The sequence below is a fragment of the Columba livia genome, chromosome 22 (genome assembly GCF_036013475.1).
Source record: "Columba livia isolate bColLiv1 breed racing homer chromosome 22, bColLiv1.pat.W.v2, whole genome shotgun sequence".
Lineage (NCBI taxonomy): Eukaryota > Metazoa > Chordata > Aves > Columbiformes > Columbidae > Columba > Columba livia.
In genome coordinates, this window is record NC_088623.1 from 7326185 (window position 1) to 7344926 (window position 18742).

The 18742-nt window shown below is 48.3% G+C and overlaps 1 protein-coding gene across 7 annotated transcripts; it reads left to right on the forward strand.

Moving 5' to 3' along the window:
- Positions 1–1848: 1848 nt before the first annotated feature.
- Positions 1849–18736, forward strand: BRPF3 (bromodomain and PHD finger containing 3). 7 transcript variants are annotated; one of them, XM_065038444.1, is made up of 12 exons: positions 2366–3978; positions 4643–6045; positions 7075–7231; positions 8667–8798; positions 10473–10601; positions 10941–11253; positions 12725–12991; positions 13158–13661; positions 14778–14871; positions 16385–16482; positions 18299–18396; positions 18555–18736. In XM_065038444.1, exons 1-12 carry the CDS (start codon positions 3937–3939, stop codon positions 18573–18575), a joined length of 3258 nt encoding a protein of 1085 aa, XP_064894516.1. In that variant the 5' UTR covers positions 2366–3936; the 3' UTR covers positions 18576–18736. The 7 variants fall into 7 exon arrangements, with proteins under 7 accessions (XP_064894518.1, XP_064894517.1, XP_064894520.1 ...); XM_065038446.1 differs by lacking the exon at positions 2366–3978 and adding an exon at positions 1849–2330 and having other exon boundaries at positions 18299–18736; XM_065038445.1 differs by having other exon boundaries at positions 2364–2523; positions 18299–18736.
- Positions 18737–18742: the final 6 nt, after the last annotated feature.

The window sequence follows — 18742 nt, forward strand, 5'->3', positions numbered from 1 at the left end:
CCTTTTGAGAGGCTTTTTAACCTTCAATGCACACGGGTCCTTTTTAGCAATTGCAATAATTTCAATAACTGTGGAGAAAATAGCCACAGAACAAACAACTGAAGCAGAGATACAAACATTACTAATTTTTGAGGCTTAATGAATCACACAAAAAAGGTTAGTTCTCAATTCCAAATGATAATTTTCTCCCATTTTTAAGTATGCTTTGTATACTTGAATAAATGATGAGTGAAGGTGCCCAGCTCTGTTTCAGCTGTCTTGGCTGCTACTTTTATTTGAAGTGACACCCCTGGTTTCAAACTTACACCCTTTAAAAACTAGGAGAGTGAAGAAATTTAATTAAGTTGAGCATCTGGGATTTGAGGTAAGGTCAGAATGTTTTTTCAAATAACACATTAGTTCCATGGCTCTATTATAAAACTAAATGGTGGATAACTTGTTTTGATGTTCTAACACATGTCCCCCAGTTTTTGGAGATGCCTGTATGCTGCTTTGCGCATGACTCATCCTACTGAACAAGGCTATTCACATGTTCAATATTAAGCATGTATGCAAACCTCTGCAAGACTGGAACCTAATGGGATTCTAATAAGCCAATTCCAGCACTAATCTGAGTACAGAGCTTCAAAACTGAGGTAAAAATGAAAGAGTTTGAAAAAGTTTGTCATATTAAAAAAAAAACAACCCCCACCACTAAAAGTGCTAGAAAAAAAAATGAAGTAAACCCCAATATTAAAATAAAAATTACGTTCTCACATAAAGAAGGGAAATGAGTTAGAGGTTATTTTTTGTCTGCCTGCCCAAAACTCTACTTGGAGTAGAGTTGGCTAGGACTGGCCTGTTGCACAGCAGTTCTAATGAGGTTAGGGGAGATCCTATGTCAATCAGTGGGAGTATTGGGACTTTAAATATTTTTACATGTTGCATTTCATGCATGACAAGAACACAACAGATCATTATTTATTTTTGAGTTCTGATGTGTTAACAGTAGCTTCTTTAAAAAGTATACACAGAAAGGTGCACTTAGAGGTTGACATGTAAGACTGTTCAGCATTAAATAACATGCTTTCCCATGCTTTTAAGGCTTTGGTGAGCTCCGGTCCAACCTGCGTGCTTTGCAAAACAGACTTGTCATGGACTGTTTGGCTTTTGTCAGATTCTGCCGTTAACATACGTTAAAAGACAAAAGCTCTATGGTTGACTGTAAATGAGGATAAATAGCATTTTTTCCTTTGAAAACAATTTGGTTAACTCTATAAAATCAGATGGTAAAATTATGCAATACTTGCAACGATCTTGAGTGGGAGGTGGAGCGTGCATGTGCCCAACTATGTGGTACGCACTATTGAAGATAACTGTAGGAGCCTCTGCAGTTATCTCACCACTTACCTCAGCTACAATCGAAACTTCTTCCTTGCTCATTCCTTTCAGCCCCCCTCTCACTGTCCTTCCACCCTGTGACACCTCTGCACATTCACAGGCCACCTGGACCTAAAGTATCAGACTAGAAAGTAAACACATCCTTTTTTTGATGTTGCTTGTCTGGTCTACCAGCGTCAGAAATAAGGCAAAAGGCTCTCTGGAGGTGCAGCCAAGTGAGACCCTGGTGATGCTCCTGCAAAAAGCGAGTGCAGGATGAAGACACTCCAATGAGTCTGGGGCAAAAATCCAAGCTGTCCAACTCCGGTGGCCCGGGGCCTCTGGGAAGGAAGGCACCGGCCTAGCAAGTGCCGCCCAGGGCTGAACCCCGGCCCGAGGAAGGTGCGTCTGTCCCCCTCAGGCTGTCCGGAGCCGGCAGCGGGGTCCGGGAGGCCGCTGCCCCGCGGAGCGCGGGTGGGAAGTAGCGGTGTTCCCCCCCACAACTATGAGGCTACCGCGAAGGGACGCCCCCCTCCCTCCCGTCGCCCCGCAGTCCCCGGGGACCTCCCGCTCCGCGCGGCCCGCGGGTGGGAAGGGATCGGTGAGGGGCGGGCGGTCCCTGCCTGCGGGGGGGGAGCGAAGCGCGGCAGCCCCCTCCCCCGCCTGCCCGCTGGCTGCCGCCTTTCCTCGCCGCTCGGCCGGGCCCCGCTGCTGCCGCCGCCTCCATCTTGTGCGTGTGTCCCCTGCTCCCCCGCTTCGTCTCCGCACAGCGGCGGGGGCGCTGGGGCAAGCGGGGCCCCGGGGGTGGGGGGGCCGGGGGAAGGTGAGGGTGCCGTGGGGCGAAGCGGCACCGGGGCCGGAGCGGCAGCAGCAGCGGCGGCAGCGGCATGAGGAGGCGGCGCTGAGAAGGCGGCGGTAGCTGGAGCGGACTGAGCCGACATCTTGTGCCCTCCCCTCCCGCCGCCGGCTGGGTGAGCCCGTCCGCCCCAGGGGGGAGGGGAGGGGAGGGGAGGGGAGGGGGAGGTGGAAAGAAAGGACTTAAAAAAAAAAAAAAAAAAAGGAAAAAAAAAGAAAAAAAAAAAAAGGAAAAAAATAAATTCCCCCAAAGAGGCGGCGACGGCAACAGTGAAGACCGCCGCGGCGGCGGCGCGCTGAAGCGGCCAGGTAAAGCGCTGCGCGGGAGCCCGCGACACCCTTCCCTCAGGGGGTCTCTTCTCCTTCACACACCCCCGTGCTGGGGTCGCGGGAAGGTGACCAGGCGGGAAGGAGCTGGGGGAGGCCGGTGCGCCGCAGCCTGCGGGAGCTCGCCGCGTCCCTGCTCAGTCCCCGCGCGGCGGGAGCGGCCAGCGGCCCTTTGCCGAGGAGCGGGTGGCGGCGGCAAGCGCCTGCACAGGGGAGTGGGGAGCTCCGTGTCAATCGGGCCCCCCTGTCGCCATCTTGGCCCCCCTCTTCGCGGTGTCCGTGGGGGCCCCGCCCACCTTCTCCCACGCTATTGGCTGGGGGGGCGGGGGAGGGGAGCTCAGCGCACGCTCGTTTAGACCCGCAGTACCTTGATTCGCTATTGGTTGTGGAGTTGGGGTGGTCCCTGCCAATAGCCTTCTGGTGCTGCGTGCGCGCTCTCACTTTCCCTCTTGGTCACGCTCTCCTTAGCGACTTCGCCGTCCCGCAGGCGGGGCTCGCCCGGGCAGGGTCCGGTGCTGAGCGCCGCGTCCCGCTGTGCGCGCAAAGAGCTTGGAAACTTTTCCCAAAGCCTGCGTATTTCTCAGGACACGTTGTGTCGTGGCTTGATTTCATGGTTTGCAGAGCCAGTACTTTCAGTAAAAATATGTTGCTCCTGGAATTTGTTACTTCTTTTTAGAATAAGCTCAGGAATTGTTGTTGGGTCCTGGTACTGCGAGGTGCTGCTTACTCTTACGCGGCTGAGGGTTTGTGGTGCTGTGTCCTTAACAGAGCAGAAATAATGCAATAGCTGAGTACAAGTCATGGGTCTGTAGTGTATTTTCTTGTCTGTGAGTCCTACAGAAAGAGGCTGAAAGCGTGGATTGCTTCAAAGAAGGGTGAGGTGCTGGTTTGGGCCTCGGCGTAGCAAAAGATAAGCTCTGGGCTGACTTATCTTCTCAGAGGGATTTTACACTTGGTTTTCTTTGTCTCCTCTCTGTCTTGTTTCAGCCTCAGCCCCTTTCTTCCTATAACTTGTGTTGCCAGCTCTGACGCTGCCCTTCTCGCATTACTCACTTGGCTTCCTCTTTGCTTTCCCTCTTTGCTGCCTCCCTCCTTCCCCTTGAGCTCACCAGGCTCCTGCATCTCCATCCTCCCCCAGCTTGTCTCACTGGCTCCAGGCTTCTGCTTTGCTCCCCCTTGGTGGGAACCTCCTTAATGTTAGGAGCGGAGTCTCAAATAATTATCTGGGTTGCTGATTAGCAGTTTGCAAGGGCAGAGCTGACTTGGGCTTTTAGTTAAGGCTCTGAGTGAACCTGTTGCACAGTTCGTGGTGCGGTTTGGAACCTGTCTTGCTCTTTTCCTGCCCATACCCCTGTGGACCCTCCATGCAGGTGCCTCCAGCTCAGGTGCCCGAACATGGATTTGGGCTCCAGAGGGGCTAATGCTGAGCCAAAACTGGTAAGTCCATCTGGATCCATGCTGCTTGTCATCATGCTTTGTCCCCTTTGCTTCCTCATGGATCTCATCAAAGAGCAGAATAGATGCATCTCTAGCACCTGCTATGTTGCTCAGTTCATGCTCTGGTTCTGTTTGGGCTTTTGTGACCCATTTTACATGTTGGGAAGAACACAGTCGGTTCAGTGCACACTGTCTGGAGAGTGATGCAAGGAACAGCTGCATCTGCAAGGAAAGGGAAAACAAAGCTGGAGGATGACCTTTATTATGGGACTCTTTGCATCTGCAGTGAGGGAGCACTGCTAGTTTTCTCATGTGGAGCTCAGTGACCAAAAAAAAAAATAAAAATTGAGAACTGCTTTCATAGGGCAGAATCAGTGCTTTCCTTTCCGTCTGGAAAACGTCCAGCACATTTTGTGTACTGTTGGGTATATAAGCCACAGGCGAAAGAATGGAGAAGGGCTCCTCGGCTTGCGTGAACTTCGTATGTGAATGGTGCAAGCAGATGTGATGAGTGCTGTTTGAATTTTTGGGAACCTTGACTGGTTTGCTGAGCTGAATTCAGAGCAGACTGGATACCGTGCTGTAAGAGATATTTCAGCCCTTCTCATCTGGTTGAATGGGGTTTGTACGTCTCCTTGGCTTATGCTGTCCTCTTTTGTGACAGGGTCTCTGGACTGCAGCAATGAGGAAGCCTCGAAGGAGATCCCAGCAGAACTTGGAGGGGAGGCGTTCTCCCTCGCCCTACAGCCTCAAGTGCTCACCCACTCGGGAGACCCTGACGTACGCTCAGGCCCAGCGGATTGTGGAGGTAGACATCGATGGGCGGCTTCATCGCATCAGCATCTATGATCCCTTAAAAATCATCACAGAGGATGAGCTGACTGCCCAGGACATTACAGAGTGTAACAGCAACAAGGAAAACAGCGAGCAGCCCCTTTTCCCTTCCAAATCTAAGAAAATACCTTCCAAAGGCAGGAAGAAGGAGTCCTGCTCCAAACATGCAACAGGGATGTCCTTACACTTACCCCAGCCCAACTTCCGTGTGGTGGACTCCTTCAGCCAGTCAGATGCTCCTCCTCTCCCTGCCGCCTACTACCGGTACTTTGAAAAGCCTCCTGAGGACCTTGATGTAGAGGTGGAGTATGATATGGATGAGGAGGATCTGGCATGGCTGGAAATGGTCAATGAGAAGAGAAGGGATGATGGTTATGGGACGGTTTCTCCTGATACTTTTGAGCTCTTGGTGGATAGGCTGGAAAAGGAGTCATACCTCGAGAGCCGGAACAATGGGGTTCAGCAGTCTCTCATTGATGAGGATGCCTTCTGCTGTGTCTGCATGGATGATGAGTGTCACAACAGCAACGTCATCCTGTTCTGTGATATCTGCAATCTGGCCGTGCACCAGGAGTGTTACGGCGTGCCCTACATCCCCGAGGGGCAGTGGCTTTGCCGCTGCTGCTTACAGTCCCCTTCTCACCCTGTGGATTGCGTCCTTTGTCCGAACAAAGGTGGAGCCTTAAAGCAGACCAGCGATGGCCGCTGGGCTCACGTGGTTTGTGCCATCTGGATCCCAGAGGTCTGCTTTGCAAACACTGTGTTCCTGGAGCCCATTGAAGGGATAAATAACATCCCCCCAGCTCGGTGGAAGCTCACATGCTATATCTGCAAGCAGAAGGGCATGGGAGCTGCTATCCAATGCCACAAGGTGAACTGTTACACTGCCTTCCATGTCACCTGTGCCCAGCGGGCTGGTCTCTTCATGAAGATTGAACCCATGAGAGAGACCAGCGTCAATGGCACGACGTTCAGCGTGCGCAAGACTGCCTATTGTGAGAGTCATTCCCCACCTGGGATGGTGAAAAAAGGATCTCCGGCTGTTAGTGGTGAGGGCCGGGAGGACACTGTGAAGGAGGAGGGAGAGGAGGAAGCCAATTCTGGCCCTCCCAAAGGGTCTCTGAAAAAGAACCAACTGAAATTGAAGCAGAAGATCAAAAAGGAGCCTGGTGATATGACCAATGGGCATTCGTCTGCACCCATGGTGACAGTCACACAAATCCCCTCTTACAGGTGAGTATTTCAGGTGGATGGAAAGGAGCTGGACAGCTGGAGCTGGACAGGGTCTGGTTTGAGGACTCAGTCTCTCTCGTGGACCTTGAAAGCGCCATCTACGATCAAGACCTAGCAATAACTGTGTTCAAAGCATGCTCTGCAGGATTGTCCCTGACCAGTGCTCTTCTGCGTGAGTGTTGTTGGCACACTGGTTTTCCTGCTTTGCCAAGCAGTCATCCCAAACTGTTCTGTAATACAGAATCTGTAGTAGTCCCTAATGGCAAACACCCATCTAGCATCTGAATTTACACAGATGGCTGTGAAAGTGTTTTTAAAATACTTCAGGCATTACAAGTTGGCAGGTGGATAGGGGTCATCCTGCTGTTTTTTCTTTTTTTAATCTCTTATAGTTTCTTAATTCCTTAATTTATTACAGAGCATATCAGACTTCTCACTGTTACAAGCTGCTTTGACTTTGGCTGTGTATTTTTTTTCTCCCAGCTCTCTCATGCCGAACTAGGTAGGGCTGATCTTTTGTTTGATGCCTTAGGAAGCGTGGTGATGTGTTGCCAGTATTTTAACAGATCAACTTTGGAAAGATGCTGATAAAGCACCACATATAATCAAACAAATGGCTTGAAAAAGTTAAAATAGGTGGCAAATTTTTCTTGGACTCTCCTCAGGTTAGTTTCCCAGACTCCAGCTTCAGAACATCAGACTTCAGTGGCCCCCAGGAAGGTTTTTGACACTGCAAGTAGTTTTGAAATTAAGGCTTGGAGCTGAATTGCTGATTGCGTACTTTGTGCTGTGGCAAGGGCTTGGTAAGAATCTCCAGCTGAGCTGCTACTAACATAGGGATGTTCTGTGAAGAGCAGGCACATCTTTGCACTGGGCAGATCTCAGAGTACACCAGTTGTGTGCATAGCTCAGTGGACACATTGACACAACACTGCAAAGCTTCATTGGGAAAGCTGATGGTATCACCAGGGTCCGCAGAGTCACAAATGATTTGCATTTGGCTCCATGACATCTCTTTGCGTCCTTCAGGCTGAACAAAATCTGCAGTGGCCTCCCCTTCCGGAGGAAGAACCAGTTCATGCAGAGGCTCCACAACTACTGGCTGCTGAAGCGACAGGCAAGGAACGGGGTGCCTCTGATCCGGCGCCTGCACTCGCATCTCCAGTCCCAGAGGAATGTGGAGCAGGTACTGGTCCCCAGCTGGATGTGTTTGGAAGGATGGAGAGCATGCAGCCTGCGGGGAGATGTGCTTGGTGCGTGGATGGGAAGGGGAATAAGGGCGAAACAATCAGAGGGTGACCTGATGTAAGTCTCTTTCGGTCTCTTCTTCGTATGCTCATGCCTTAAGAGCTGAGTTAGTGTATCAGTGAGGTCTCTGTCCTGTCAGTAGAATTGGTGTGGATGAGCCAACAGGTAAGAGTTTTTCCCTGAGTCAGGAGACCTGGAATTGTGCAAGGGTATGTTGAGCCCTTGGTGGACTAATCTCTCAGATTAATCATAAAACCACATTCCTTACAAGTCATTAAAGATCCCTTCTTCAAGAAAATGGATTCCTGTTTGGGTCATTCTTCCTGCAGCTTCAATTTCTGACCCTCCCATGCACATTCATATGGAAGTTTAGTCATTTTCCTGAGCTCTGGACTCCTTTGCTTCCTCCTTTGTGCTGGTGTACAGAGTCACTCGATCTTGATGCTATTAAACAGGACTGCGCTTGGCACAAGAAGTAGTTGGTGAAGTAGAGAAGCTGTCAGACTCTGCCCTCTAATGTAGCCTGTCAGTAGGCATTGTGCATGTTGGGCATGTATATTTTTACTGTATTTGGAGGAATTTATAGGCTTTTGATTTGCATGAAGACTGCTCTGGGTGATTAATGAAAAAAATATTTCCCACTAATCAGTCTGGAGATTGAGGAAGTGCAGCATTTCCTTGGTGCATCAAGTTGGCAATTTACCATTAGTAAGTTCTATAAATATAAACCATCAAGATCTTGTGAAGCGATTGTCTTCTCTTGGCAATCATGCTCAAATGTACACACTTCATCTATATCCTCAAAACCATTAATAAAGCTACAGATTTTGGAGAGGTGGGATGATTGTGTTTCAAAGCCACTGAACTGTGTCTTGGAAGGTGTGAGTTCATCTCCCAGCGTTGGCTGTTCCTTTGAGTTTTGGCGAGTCTCTTTCCATGGCTCTACTTCGTATTGGTTACAAAGAGGATAATAATAGCTCTTTTCTCCCATGCTTTTGCTTGCCTTGCATTTGTACTGTAAGTGCTTTGGGTTGCCTCTTCAGTGCAGCCAACAGAAATAATGTCCGGCTTCTGTAATGAACTTGGATGTAAAAGCAGGGAGGGTGTAAATGAGTGTGCACTGAAGCGTGTTGCTAGAGTCTAGCTACAGTGTGATTTAGGCCTAACTTCACAGGTAACATAAAATCCAGAAAGACTGGGTTTGTGTTTGTTAGACAGCTAAATGCTGTAGAAAGGAGCAGACATAGTCTGAACAAGAGGGAAGTAGACAGGACGAAGACGATGAGAGCAATTCACAGGGGATGTCATCAAAGAGGAGGAAACGCAGGAAGGCAGTTGTGTTTTTAATCTCCCCGCACTGTTTTATCTCGCAGAAGGAGCAGGATGAGAAGACCAGTGCAGTGAAGGAAGAGCTGAAGTACTGGCAGAAACTGCGGCATGACTTGGAGCGGGCCCGGCTGCTCATTGAGCTTATCCGTAAGAGGGAAAAACTCAAACGGGAGCAGGTGGGTGCCCCTCCTCTATTTCTGAGCATGGCCCAGGTGTTTTGCAGAGTAGAAGTTTGATCTCTTCAATTATTTTTTTCAGGAGCTTGGTAACACCTGCTCCAGAGAGAGGTCTAAATCACAATTCTACTCTTCATTTCTAAAGCTAAAAATTGCTATGTTTTGCCCTCTAAGTACATTTTTTTGAAGAAAAAGTTTTAAGATGGAGGCCATTTATTGCCTTTCCTATTTTCCTCTTCGATCTGTGTGCAGTTCTCCAAAGTTGCACCAGTTAAGGTTGCTTCCCACGCTTGCCAGCTTTGCTTGCCATACCTGGTTGGTCACTGCAGGTGCAGGCACAGCCGTGCTCTCTGGAATGAGTGTCTTCAAGAGCAGCTTTGTGAAGGACTCGCCCTGCGCACAGTGAGCCTGGACATGTGGCCTCGGGTGTTGCCAGGGCACGCACAGGATGTCTGCAAGGCACCAGGCAGAGGGAGAGCAGCATCCTCTGTGATCACAGCCCATCTGCAAGCTGTTGGTTGGTTTTTTTTTGGTGGCCGTAAACTACCCACAGCTTTTGTGGAGTCTTTTTGATGCCAGCACTGGTTGATTTGCTATGTTGTCCCTGATCTACAGCAGCGGTTCAGTCCTTCTTGCTGTGTGGGTGTATTTTAGGTAGGAGGATCAAAAATAAAATCACTCTAGGGCTTTGTTTGCTTTAGGTATCTTGATATGTCTATATCATAGTTGGCTAAATCCATTAAAGCTTGTTGAAATTACGGTGTGCTTTATGGAAGGGTGAGATATCACAGACAAGATATCTAGTTGGAGCTCCAGGTAGAGTCCTGAGTCGGTTCAGCTGCTTGCCTGTTTTGAGGGAATACTGTGGTCTTCGTATCTGTCTTCTTTCATTCTATTATTGATGCTGTTTTGTTGCTGAGCACTTCAAATACAGTTTGCTTTGTGTAAACAGTCTCGTTTTGCTTTGCTACTGAAGGTGTTGATTTAATGACATAATGAGGGATTATGAGATCAAATAAATTAAAATGTTAAAAGAGAAAGAAGCATTTCTATCCTTGTTTCCTTGCAGTCAGACGGTATTAGAGACTTCATAAAGAGTATAGAAAACTGTATAAGGAAGCTGCAAACATCTAAACACTGTTGTTTGACTTTTGCCTTGGAGTGTGAGCTTATATCTTAAACTTTGTTTATGCTTTGTAGTCTAATTATGGATGATGTTGCTCATGTAAACGTCCACATGCTTCTAACTTTTATCTAGTGTTGCTAATTGGCATAATAAGATCTCGAAGTAGGTAGTTCTACAGGATAATTTGCCAGGCATGAAAAGCTTCTTCCTGCTTTTGTTTTTAGTTGTATTATCTTTTAAATTTAGGGGGTTTTCTCTTGTTTTTGCTTTTTGAGACTGGATAAACAGGAGTTCCCCATACAAAAGGATTGGACTGTGCAGTTAGACTCTGCAAGGTGGTGTCTGCTAACATGCATGCTACACGTGGAAGGGACGAGGTGTTTGATAGAAGTTCTTCATCAGTGAGTCTGCCAGGCTCACGGTACGATGACCTGAGGTTTCCACCACTGAGCAGAGCTGGGGTGATGATTCAGGAGAAACCAGAAGGAGACACTGTTCGCATGTCCTGTTCTCGATAATTGTGCTCATCTCTGTTTTTCCATTGCCAGGTCAAGGTTCAGCAGGCTGCTATGGAGCTACAGCTGACTCCTTTCAATGTACTTCTGCGCACAACACTGGACCTGCTGCAGGAGAAGGATGCTGCCCAGATCTTTGCAGAGCCTGTTAACCTGAAAGAGGCAAGTCTCTTTCCTAGCGGTGTCTAGTGGGTTGTAGATGAGGTATTGCTGGGCAGAAGCTCATGTGCTCTCATAATCCTGGAAGCACAAACCACCTTGTCCCCAGCTGCTGGTGGACTAAAGAATATCTCAAAGAGGACTCATAATGTGGGTATCCTTCCAGGCCAGAAAAAGGTATTGTTTTCTGGAAACTTCAGCACGTCTCAGACAAGTAATGTTTTGCAGAGCCAGGATGTGTCTGCCTTGACTGGGTGACACAGAAATAAGAGTGCTTGTGATGGATGCGCTCTAGATGGCTAGTAAATGGTTTTTGTAATTGTACAGGTTTTATATGTTTAGGTTCCAGATTACCTGGAATTCATTTCCAACCCAATGGATTTTTCCACCATGAGGCGGAAGCTGGAGTCCCACCTGTACCGAACATTGGATGAGTTTGAGGAAGACTTTAACCTTATAGTTACCAACTGCATGAGGTATAATGCTAAAGACACGATTTTCCACCGAGCAGCTGTCCGGCTCAGAGACCTTGGAGGAGCGATATTGCGTCATGCACGGCGGCAGGCTGAAAACATTGGCTTTGACACCGATATGGGGATTCACCTGCCTGAGTCACCCAAAACTGAAGACTTTTACTGCTTTTCTTGGGAGGATGGTGAGTCTTTATTAACCTTTTTATATTTTTCAGGCAGATCATTACTGTGTTCTTTGTTCTAAGCATGTCACTCAGCCTGCATGGAAATCATAGCCATCATTCGGCGTACAGGAATCTCCCTATCCATCTATTTACCTGAGCATACATCTAACTCCTTTACAGCCTCAAAGAGCAGGATATCAGGTGATCCGGGCACTCTGAGCTAGGTGAGGCTTAGCTCCAGCCCTCCCAGTGCATGTCTGTCTCGAAAGAGCCTGGTTACTGCCAATACTGTTTGATTTGTGCCGTGGCTGTAGTACAAACTTGGTATTTTAAAGAGGGGGATCTAGGATTTTTTGCTCTAAGGAAAGCTCATACATTTAATTGCAAATTGGGAAGGCAAAGAGAAACTGGGTTAGGTGGAACACTTGAGGGGTGGGAGGGGTGATGTGGGACCCAAACAGTCCTTCTAGCTGAGGCTTTCTATGCACAACGTGACCACATCTACTCCCACAGCTGTCTTGAGATGCCACTCCAAAGCACTGAGTAACTTGGCTAAACTTTACAGAATACCGCTGCTACTCAGTGTGCAGAGCTCACAGTCTGCCGTCTGATTCTTAAATGTTGCGGCCCTCGTGGATGCACATGGACAGTCTGTTATTAAATTTGTTTGGTGTATAACAGTAGGTCTCTCAGCTGTTTGCCATGCTCCTGCGGATGCCAGCCCTTCAGCAGAGCCAGACGAATAGCAAACGTTAGGCTATTTAGCCAGTTCTGTTTGTGGTCTGATTTTTGTCGTTTAATCTGGTTTCTGCCAAGGACCTGGACTGTAAGCTGTCTTGTGTGGGGTGCAGACGCACATCTTCTCACTGTTGTCCCTGGGACAGTAATGGGAACTGGAGGACAGTGCAACTTAAATCATAGAGTCATTTTTGTTGGAAAAGACCTTGATATCATTGAATCCAACCCTTAACGCAGCACTGCCAAGTCCAGCTGTATCCCATGTCCCTACAAACCTCCTCTCTGCATCTTTTAAACCCCTCCAGGATTGGTTATCCACCAGTTCCCTAGGCATCCTGTTGCAGTGCCTGACAACCCTTTCTTTGAAGAGTTTTCTTCTAATATCCAACCTAAACCTCCCCTGGTGCAACTTGAGGCCATTTCCTCTTGTTGTATTGCTTGTTACTTGCGAGAAGAGACCAGTCCCTGCCTCACTACAACCTCCTTTCAGGTACTTGTAGAGAGCGATAAGGTTTCCCCTCAGCCTCCTTTTCTCCAGGCTAAACAACCCCAGTTCCCTCAGCTGCTCCTCATAAGCTCTTTACCCAAAGGAAGAAAGTCTGAGCTCCGAGATTAGCAATTGCTAAATCGATGAACTAAAGCACTTAGTTCATGAAGAGCATCAAACGGAATGAGGCATGGCAGTGGTCCCAAATGCTTCTTCAAGAAGTCTTACTCCTTCTCTTCACTGTTACAATCTCTTTTGGTGCAGTGGATAACATCCTCCTCCCAGAGAACCGAGCTCACCTCTCCTTGGAGGCCCAGCTGAAGGAGCTGCTGGAGAAGCTGGACATAGTGAGCACCATGCGGTCCAGCGGCGCCCGGACGCGACGCATCCGACTCCTGAGACGGGAGATCAACTCCATTCGGCAGAAGCTGGCCCAGCAGCAGAACAAGACTGTGCCCAATGGGGAGCCTCTGCCACAGGAAGAGGAGCTGGATAAAACATCAAGGGAGGAGGATGAGGAAGGGGAGAAAGGTGAGAGGTTGCAGCAGGATTTTTAGCTCCAGCTCTCTAATGCATGTCAACAGTCAGCACTTGCTTTTTTTCCGGTCTGAGGCCCTAGTGAAAGATGGGAATGCCTGTTGGTAGTTTTGGGAACAAATATTTCTAAAATGTTCAGGTAGATTCTTTATTCCTTTAGCAGATGATGCCAAGGCCCTGCACCCTCCAACCCTGGAACCCACAGGACCTGCACCCTCCCTCTCAGAGCTGGAGTCTCTGCAGGATCCTCCAACGCTCAAACCCATCAATGAAAGCAAGTCCTTGAATTGGCTGCAGAAGAGAGTGATATCAGACAGGGATCTCTTCGACAAGAAGGCTCTGCAGCGGGAGAGTCGAGCCTTCCAGCGCCTGCTCAGTGACAATGGCCTGAACGGACTGGCCTTGCCGCCTGCAGACACCCCCACCAGCCCCCTCTTCAGTGGCGTGGGCCGACGGACATCTGTCCTTTTTAAAAAAGCTAAGAACGGGGTGAAGCTGCAAAGAGGCCTGGACTGCTCCCCGGAGAACAGGGAGGACCATGGGCAGGGCGGGCAGTTTTTGCTCACCCGCCCTGACAGGGAGCGACAAGCTCAGAAGCGGCCGCAGAGCAGGAACTGCAATGAGAGCGATGGAGAGAAGTCACCCAGGCAGTCAGGACAGAGAGGTAATTCCTTGGGATTTCTCTTCCTTCTGTACCCTTGGAAACTGCGAGATCAGGCTGAGGGAATGGGAGTCCTGGGGCTGAGTAAAGATGTCTGCATCCAAACTACTCACTTGAAACTCACTTTATGCATGATCTGCATTGTCAGAACAAGGTGTTTCCCAGAAATGTGCTCCTTGTGGCCATTCCATATTTATAGCCGGAAAAAAAACAGAGGCCTTGGCATGAATTTGCCCTTTCTGTGGCTGGGGGTGATGTGTCTCTGGATGGGGGAAGGCCATGGTCATCTGGCTTCTTGTGCCAGCTCTGGGCTTTGGGATGCTCTCGGGAGCTGTTCCCAGTCCCACCTGTCTGTCTCTGTTGTGGTTCTTGTCTAAACTTGGAGGTGATCCCTGCTCTCTGTGTAGGTGCACTGAGCAGTAAACCTGGCAGTGAAGGGAAGATTTCCAGCACTGTTGGTGCCTGTGGCAAAGAAGTCAAATGTTCCACTCACAGCTACAGTGACATTTATAGTGGCTGGAGAGGAAGGTGGTGGGGAACCACTTTCTACCCCAGGGAGATTTGCTTTCTCAGTGTCTGCTCCGTGCACTGGAAAATCTCATTTTGAAAAACTGAAGGAGTGAGTTTTCCCTAGAGTGGTTCTGTTCAGCAAGGAACCTGTAACTGAACAAGCTATCATTTTATATTTGTTCCAGTGGGCAGGAACCAGCCAGGCAGCCAGACCTGGGGTGAGGTGAGGAGAAGTCCACAGCAGTCATTGTGAAGACTCTGTGTCTTTTCCAGGTACACCTGAGGCCATATGAGCAAAGGGTTCATTTCCTGGCCTCGGGGCGGGGCGCTGTGTGGAGCTCTCCTGCGCCATCCCTGGGCACTTCTCCAGCACTTGCTTCTTCAGAGACAGCCTAATTTTTCATGTGTTGGGGGTAGAAATACCTTTTATTAATCACGTTTTGGTTGTAGCTGAGTCTGGGGAGCTCTGTGCAGAATTCCCCTCTCTGCCTGAAGTACTCAGCACCTTTGTGGTTAGCAGTCATAGGACAGTGACCCTGCCAGTGTTGGTACCATCTCTGTGTCTTGCTGCTGCTTCTTTGACCTGATTCCCATTTGTCTCCTTGGCAGGAGTGACTAACGGCTTTGCAAAACACGCAGAAAGTGGCTCTGACTCTGAGTGCAGCTCTGGCCTGGGTGGTGGACTGGGCTTTGAAGCCTGCGGGTAAGTGCCCCATGCAAAACTGTTCCCCAGAACGCCTCCTGTGTGTGGATTAATCTGCCTGGTTTTATCATTTGTCTTCTTTGTTTCAAACCCAGCCCAAACTGTTGCTTATTTTGTGTGTTGACTCTAAAGACAAAAAGCTTCTGAGGTTCCATCCTGTCCTCTTAAGCTATAGGTCCCAAAAGCAGTGCTTGATTTTTCAAGCAAATGGGTATGTTACACTTCTGTTTCTCAATACATACACATCCGGTCTGCTGATGCAGACCTTCTTGCAGTTCTTGAGAGACAAAGCTAGAAAAAACTTGAACTCAGATACGCAGTTCAGTACTGCAGGTGAAGCTGAACTACTGCCACCTACTGAATTGCTGCTTTTTTCCTGTCAGAGGTTTAAAAGCAGAACTGGGCTTTTCAAACAGCACTGAGCAGACTTAAAGTAAACATCTGTCATCTCTTGTCAGGTGCAGTAGGCATACGTGAGTACCATACCCATTTTCTGGTCATACCTACCTATCCCGCCCTCCTAATGCTGACTCAAGTCATTTCACAGCCCTTTCACTGCATGGTAAAACCTATATTATGTGAGAATCTTGTTTGTGTGCATTGTGAGTGGCAGGCTGAGAACATTTGACCTTGGTAAGTGAGATCGTCCAGGGCAGGCAGAAGCAAGACTTTCTTAGTTGATATTCTGAGCAATATATGCTCTCAGAACAGGACCATGAGCCAGAAACTCACCTTCAAACCATGTCTTGGCCTTATGCCCCACCATATGTGCTTCCGTTTCCCCATCTGTAAGTGATGGAGACAAATCTGAATTCACAGGGAAGCATGGGGACTTGTTAGTTGGTGTTTGTATAGTACTTTGAAGATGAAAAGTGTGATATAAGTTCTTATTAAAATAACTGCAAGCAATTCACATAGCAAAAATTACAGTAGAGCTATGTGACACCCACAAAACAAGGAATTAAAACCAAGCGTTTGTCTCTTCGATAGCTTGTACAGTTACTCTATTTAGTAACTCTGTTTTTTCAGTTCTTTCTTTTTGAGCACCAAATTCACTCAGAATGGGCTGGTTATTAGAAAAATTTTAACAAATAAATAGAATTTCAAGAAGTGGAAAAATATGATTACTTGAGGTGGAGATAGTAAATTTTCTGAAATGTTTGTAGTAATGAGGTAAAAGGGTGTTCAGGACATGGGCTGATAGAGTCCAATTGTGTATATGCTCTCCAGCATGAAGACTTTGCTGCGTTTCTTTCTCATGTTCATAGCCTGGTTTCCATCAGGCCTGTTTCATTGCTCACGGCAGATGATGTGATGTCCAGTGTCCTTGCACCAGAAGAGATGTTTTGATGCCATTTTGCTCAAGTACTCAGTGTCCTTTTCATGTCAAGGGTGCACCAGTACAGTAATTGTGCAGTATTTTAAACAGAGCTGAGGAATCCATTTACTTGGCTTTGTTTTCAAGGGTAATCTGTTTTCTTTTAGTACCTGCTTTTCCATATCTTTCTAACAGTGATTTGATGCCTCCCAAGCGAAGTCGAGGAAAGCCAGCTCTTTCTCGGGTACCCTTCTTGGAAGGTGTGAATGGAGACTCTGATTACAGCAGCTCAGGTGAGAACGGCTGCACTGCAGCCGCGCTTTGGGAACACCCTGCTCTGGTCCGACCACCCCGTAGGGCTGATGTCCGTCTGAACAAGGGGGAACAAGGTCCCAGTCCTGCATGAACTATCCAGGTTGTACGATCAGGCTGCTGACTTGCATGTGCGTTATTACCTGTTACAAATTTAGGTACCTAGAATCATAGAATAGTTTAGGTTGGAAGGGACCTTTAAAGCTCATCTAGTCCAGCCCCTGCCTTGAGCAGGGACATCTTCACCCAGATCAGGTTGCTCAGAGTCCTGTCCAGCCTGGCCTGGCATGTCTCCAGGGATGTGGCATCCACCACCTCTCTGGGCAACCTTGGGCCAGTATCTCACCACTCTCAGTGTCAAATATTTCTTCCTCGTGTCCAGCCTGAATCTCCCCTCTTTTAGTTTAAAACCATCACCCCATCTCCTATCGCAATAGGCCCTGCAAAAAAATCTGTCCCTGTCTTGCTTACAGGTTCTTTTCAAGTACGGAAGGGACTCAGTAAGTTCTCCCCAGAACTTCTCTTCTCCAGCTGAACACCCCAGCTCTCTCAGCCTGTCCTCCCAGCAGAGCTGTTCCAGCCTCAGATCATTTCTGTGGCTCCTCTGGCCCCTCTCCAGCTGGTTCATGTCTGTCCTGTGCTGAGGACCCCAGAGCTGGACCAGCACTGCAGGGGGGTCTCACCAGAGTGGGACAGAGGGGCAGAATCCCCTCCCTCCACCTGCTGCCCACGCTGCTGGGAATGCAGCTCAGGATACGATTTGCCTTCTGGGCAGGAAGCACACGTGGCCGGGTCGTGTCCAGTCTTTCACTCCCAGGACCCCGAGTCCTTCTCCGTAGGGCTTCTGCATCCCTCCATCCCCAGCCTGGATTGATACCAGGGGTTGCCCCAACCCAGGTGCAGGACCTTGCACTTGGCCTTGTTGAACCTCAGGAGGTTCACGTGGGCCCACTTCTCAAGCTTGTCCAGGTCCCACTGGACAGACCCTGTCCCTAAGGCATGTCGAGGTAGTTGCATAAAAGGTTTTTCCTGCTTTCACTTCTTCTGATTGCCTGTGCCCTGTGTTGCCCTTGATCAATCCAACTGAGGATGGATTTGGCTTTGGGGAGCCTACTAATCCAAATTAATCTCTTGCATACCCATTTGATTTCAGTGATATAGCAGCTATTCATTCCAGAACTGAATCTGATTAGTATTTCCATATTGAGGAGTTTGTCTGGAACTACACACATGCATAGACTTAGACTGGTGGTTTAGGAGATCATGGCGTTATCTTAATGTAGGACATGGCTGTACTGACAGAGCATAAAGAAGGCTGGACGTTCACTGTGGCCAGGCTGGATTCTCACTGCATGTTAAATTTTATCATAAACTTACTGCGGATGAGATGTGTATCTTATCACCTTTCATTTTGACACCTGATGCACATAGGTACAAACAATAATTTGCTTTCCATTTTGCTCTAGGTCTTGATTAAGAGAAATGGTTTGGAATTATGCATATGTGTACACAGTAATGATTAAATGTATGCTCTTGTGTGACGAATAGCTGGTCTGTTATGAAAAATAGGTGAAATTTCAGCTTTCTGCTGGCTGCAGAAGCAAATAGGTTAAAGAAATGAAATATTGTCAGTATGTTTTAAGTACAACAGTAGTTCCTCTGTTTTAGCTGGTAGCTACTGAGACAATGCAGGCCATCATGCCTGGGTTAGATCATGGTGTCATTTCTTGTGTTATCATAACCCTCTTGCTACTACAGTAATTGCTCTCCTAAGCTGTATCTTCTCCTGTCCCTTAGGCAGGACTCTACTGATGTCCTTTGAGACTCAGGCTGAGCTGGAGCCTCTGGAGCTCGTGTGGGCCAAGTGCCGTGGTTATCCCTCCTACCCTGCCTTGGTAAGTACCCTGCGGCAGTGCATGTAGCGCAGAACACAGTGCCAATGTGCAGTGTAACCAGACAGACAAGGAAAACTTCCCAAAGTCATGCGATATGTGCTTTTAAAGTTCTTGTATCCCTTTTGCACAGTTAATTTTCCCTGTGCTTGTTGTTTCAGAGCATTGCAGAGGATTCATAAAACTTTGGTCTCTTGGTGCCAGGGACAGGAGGAGATCTCTCCTCTCTTCAGCTATGGGGGAAGTAATCGGTACTGTTGGAGTGAGAAGACCTAAATTTTATAAAAGCATGCACCAGTTTCCACTGGTGTCTAACTGCCCATACATTTTCCTATATAGTGAGTACAAC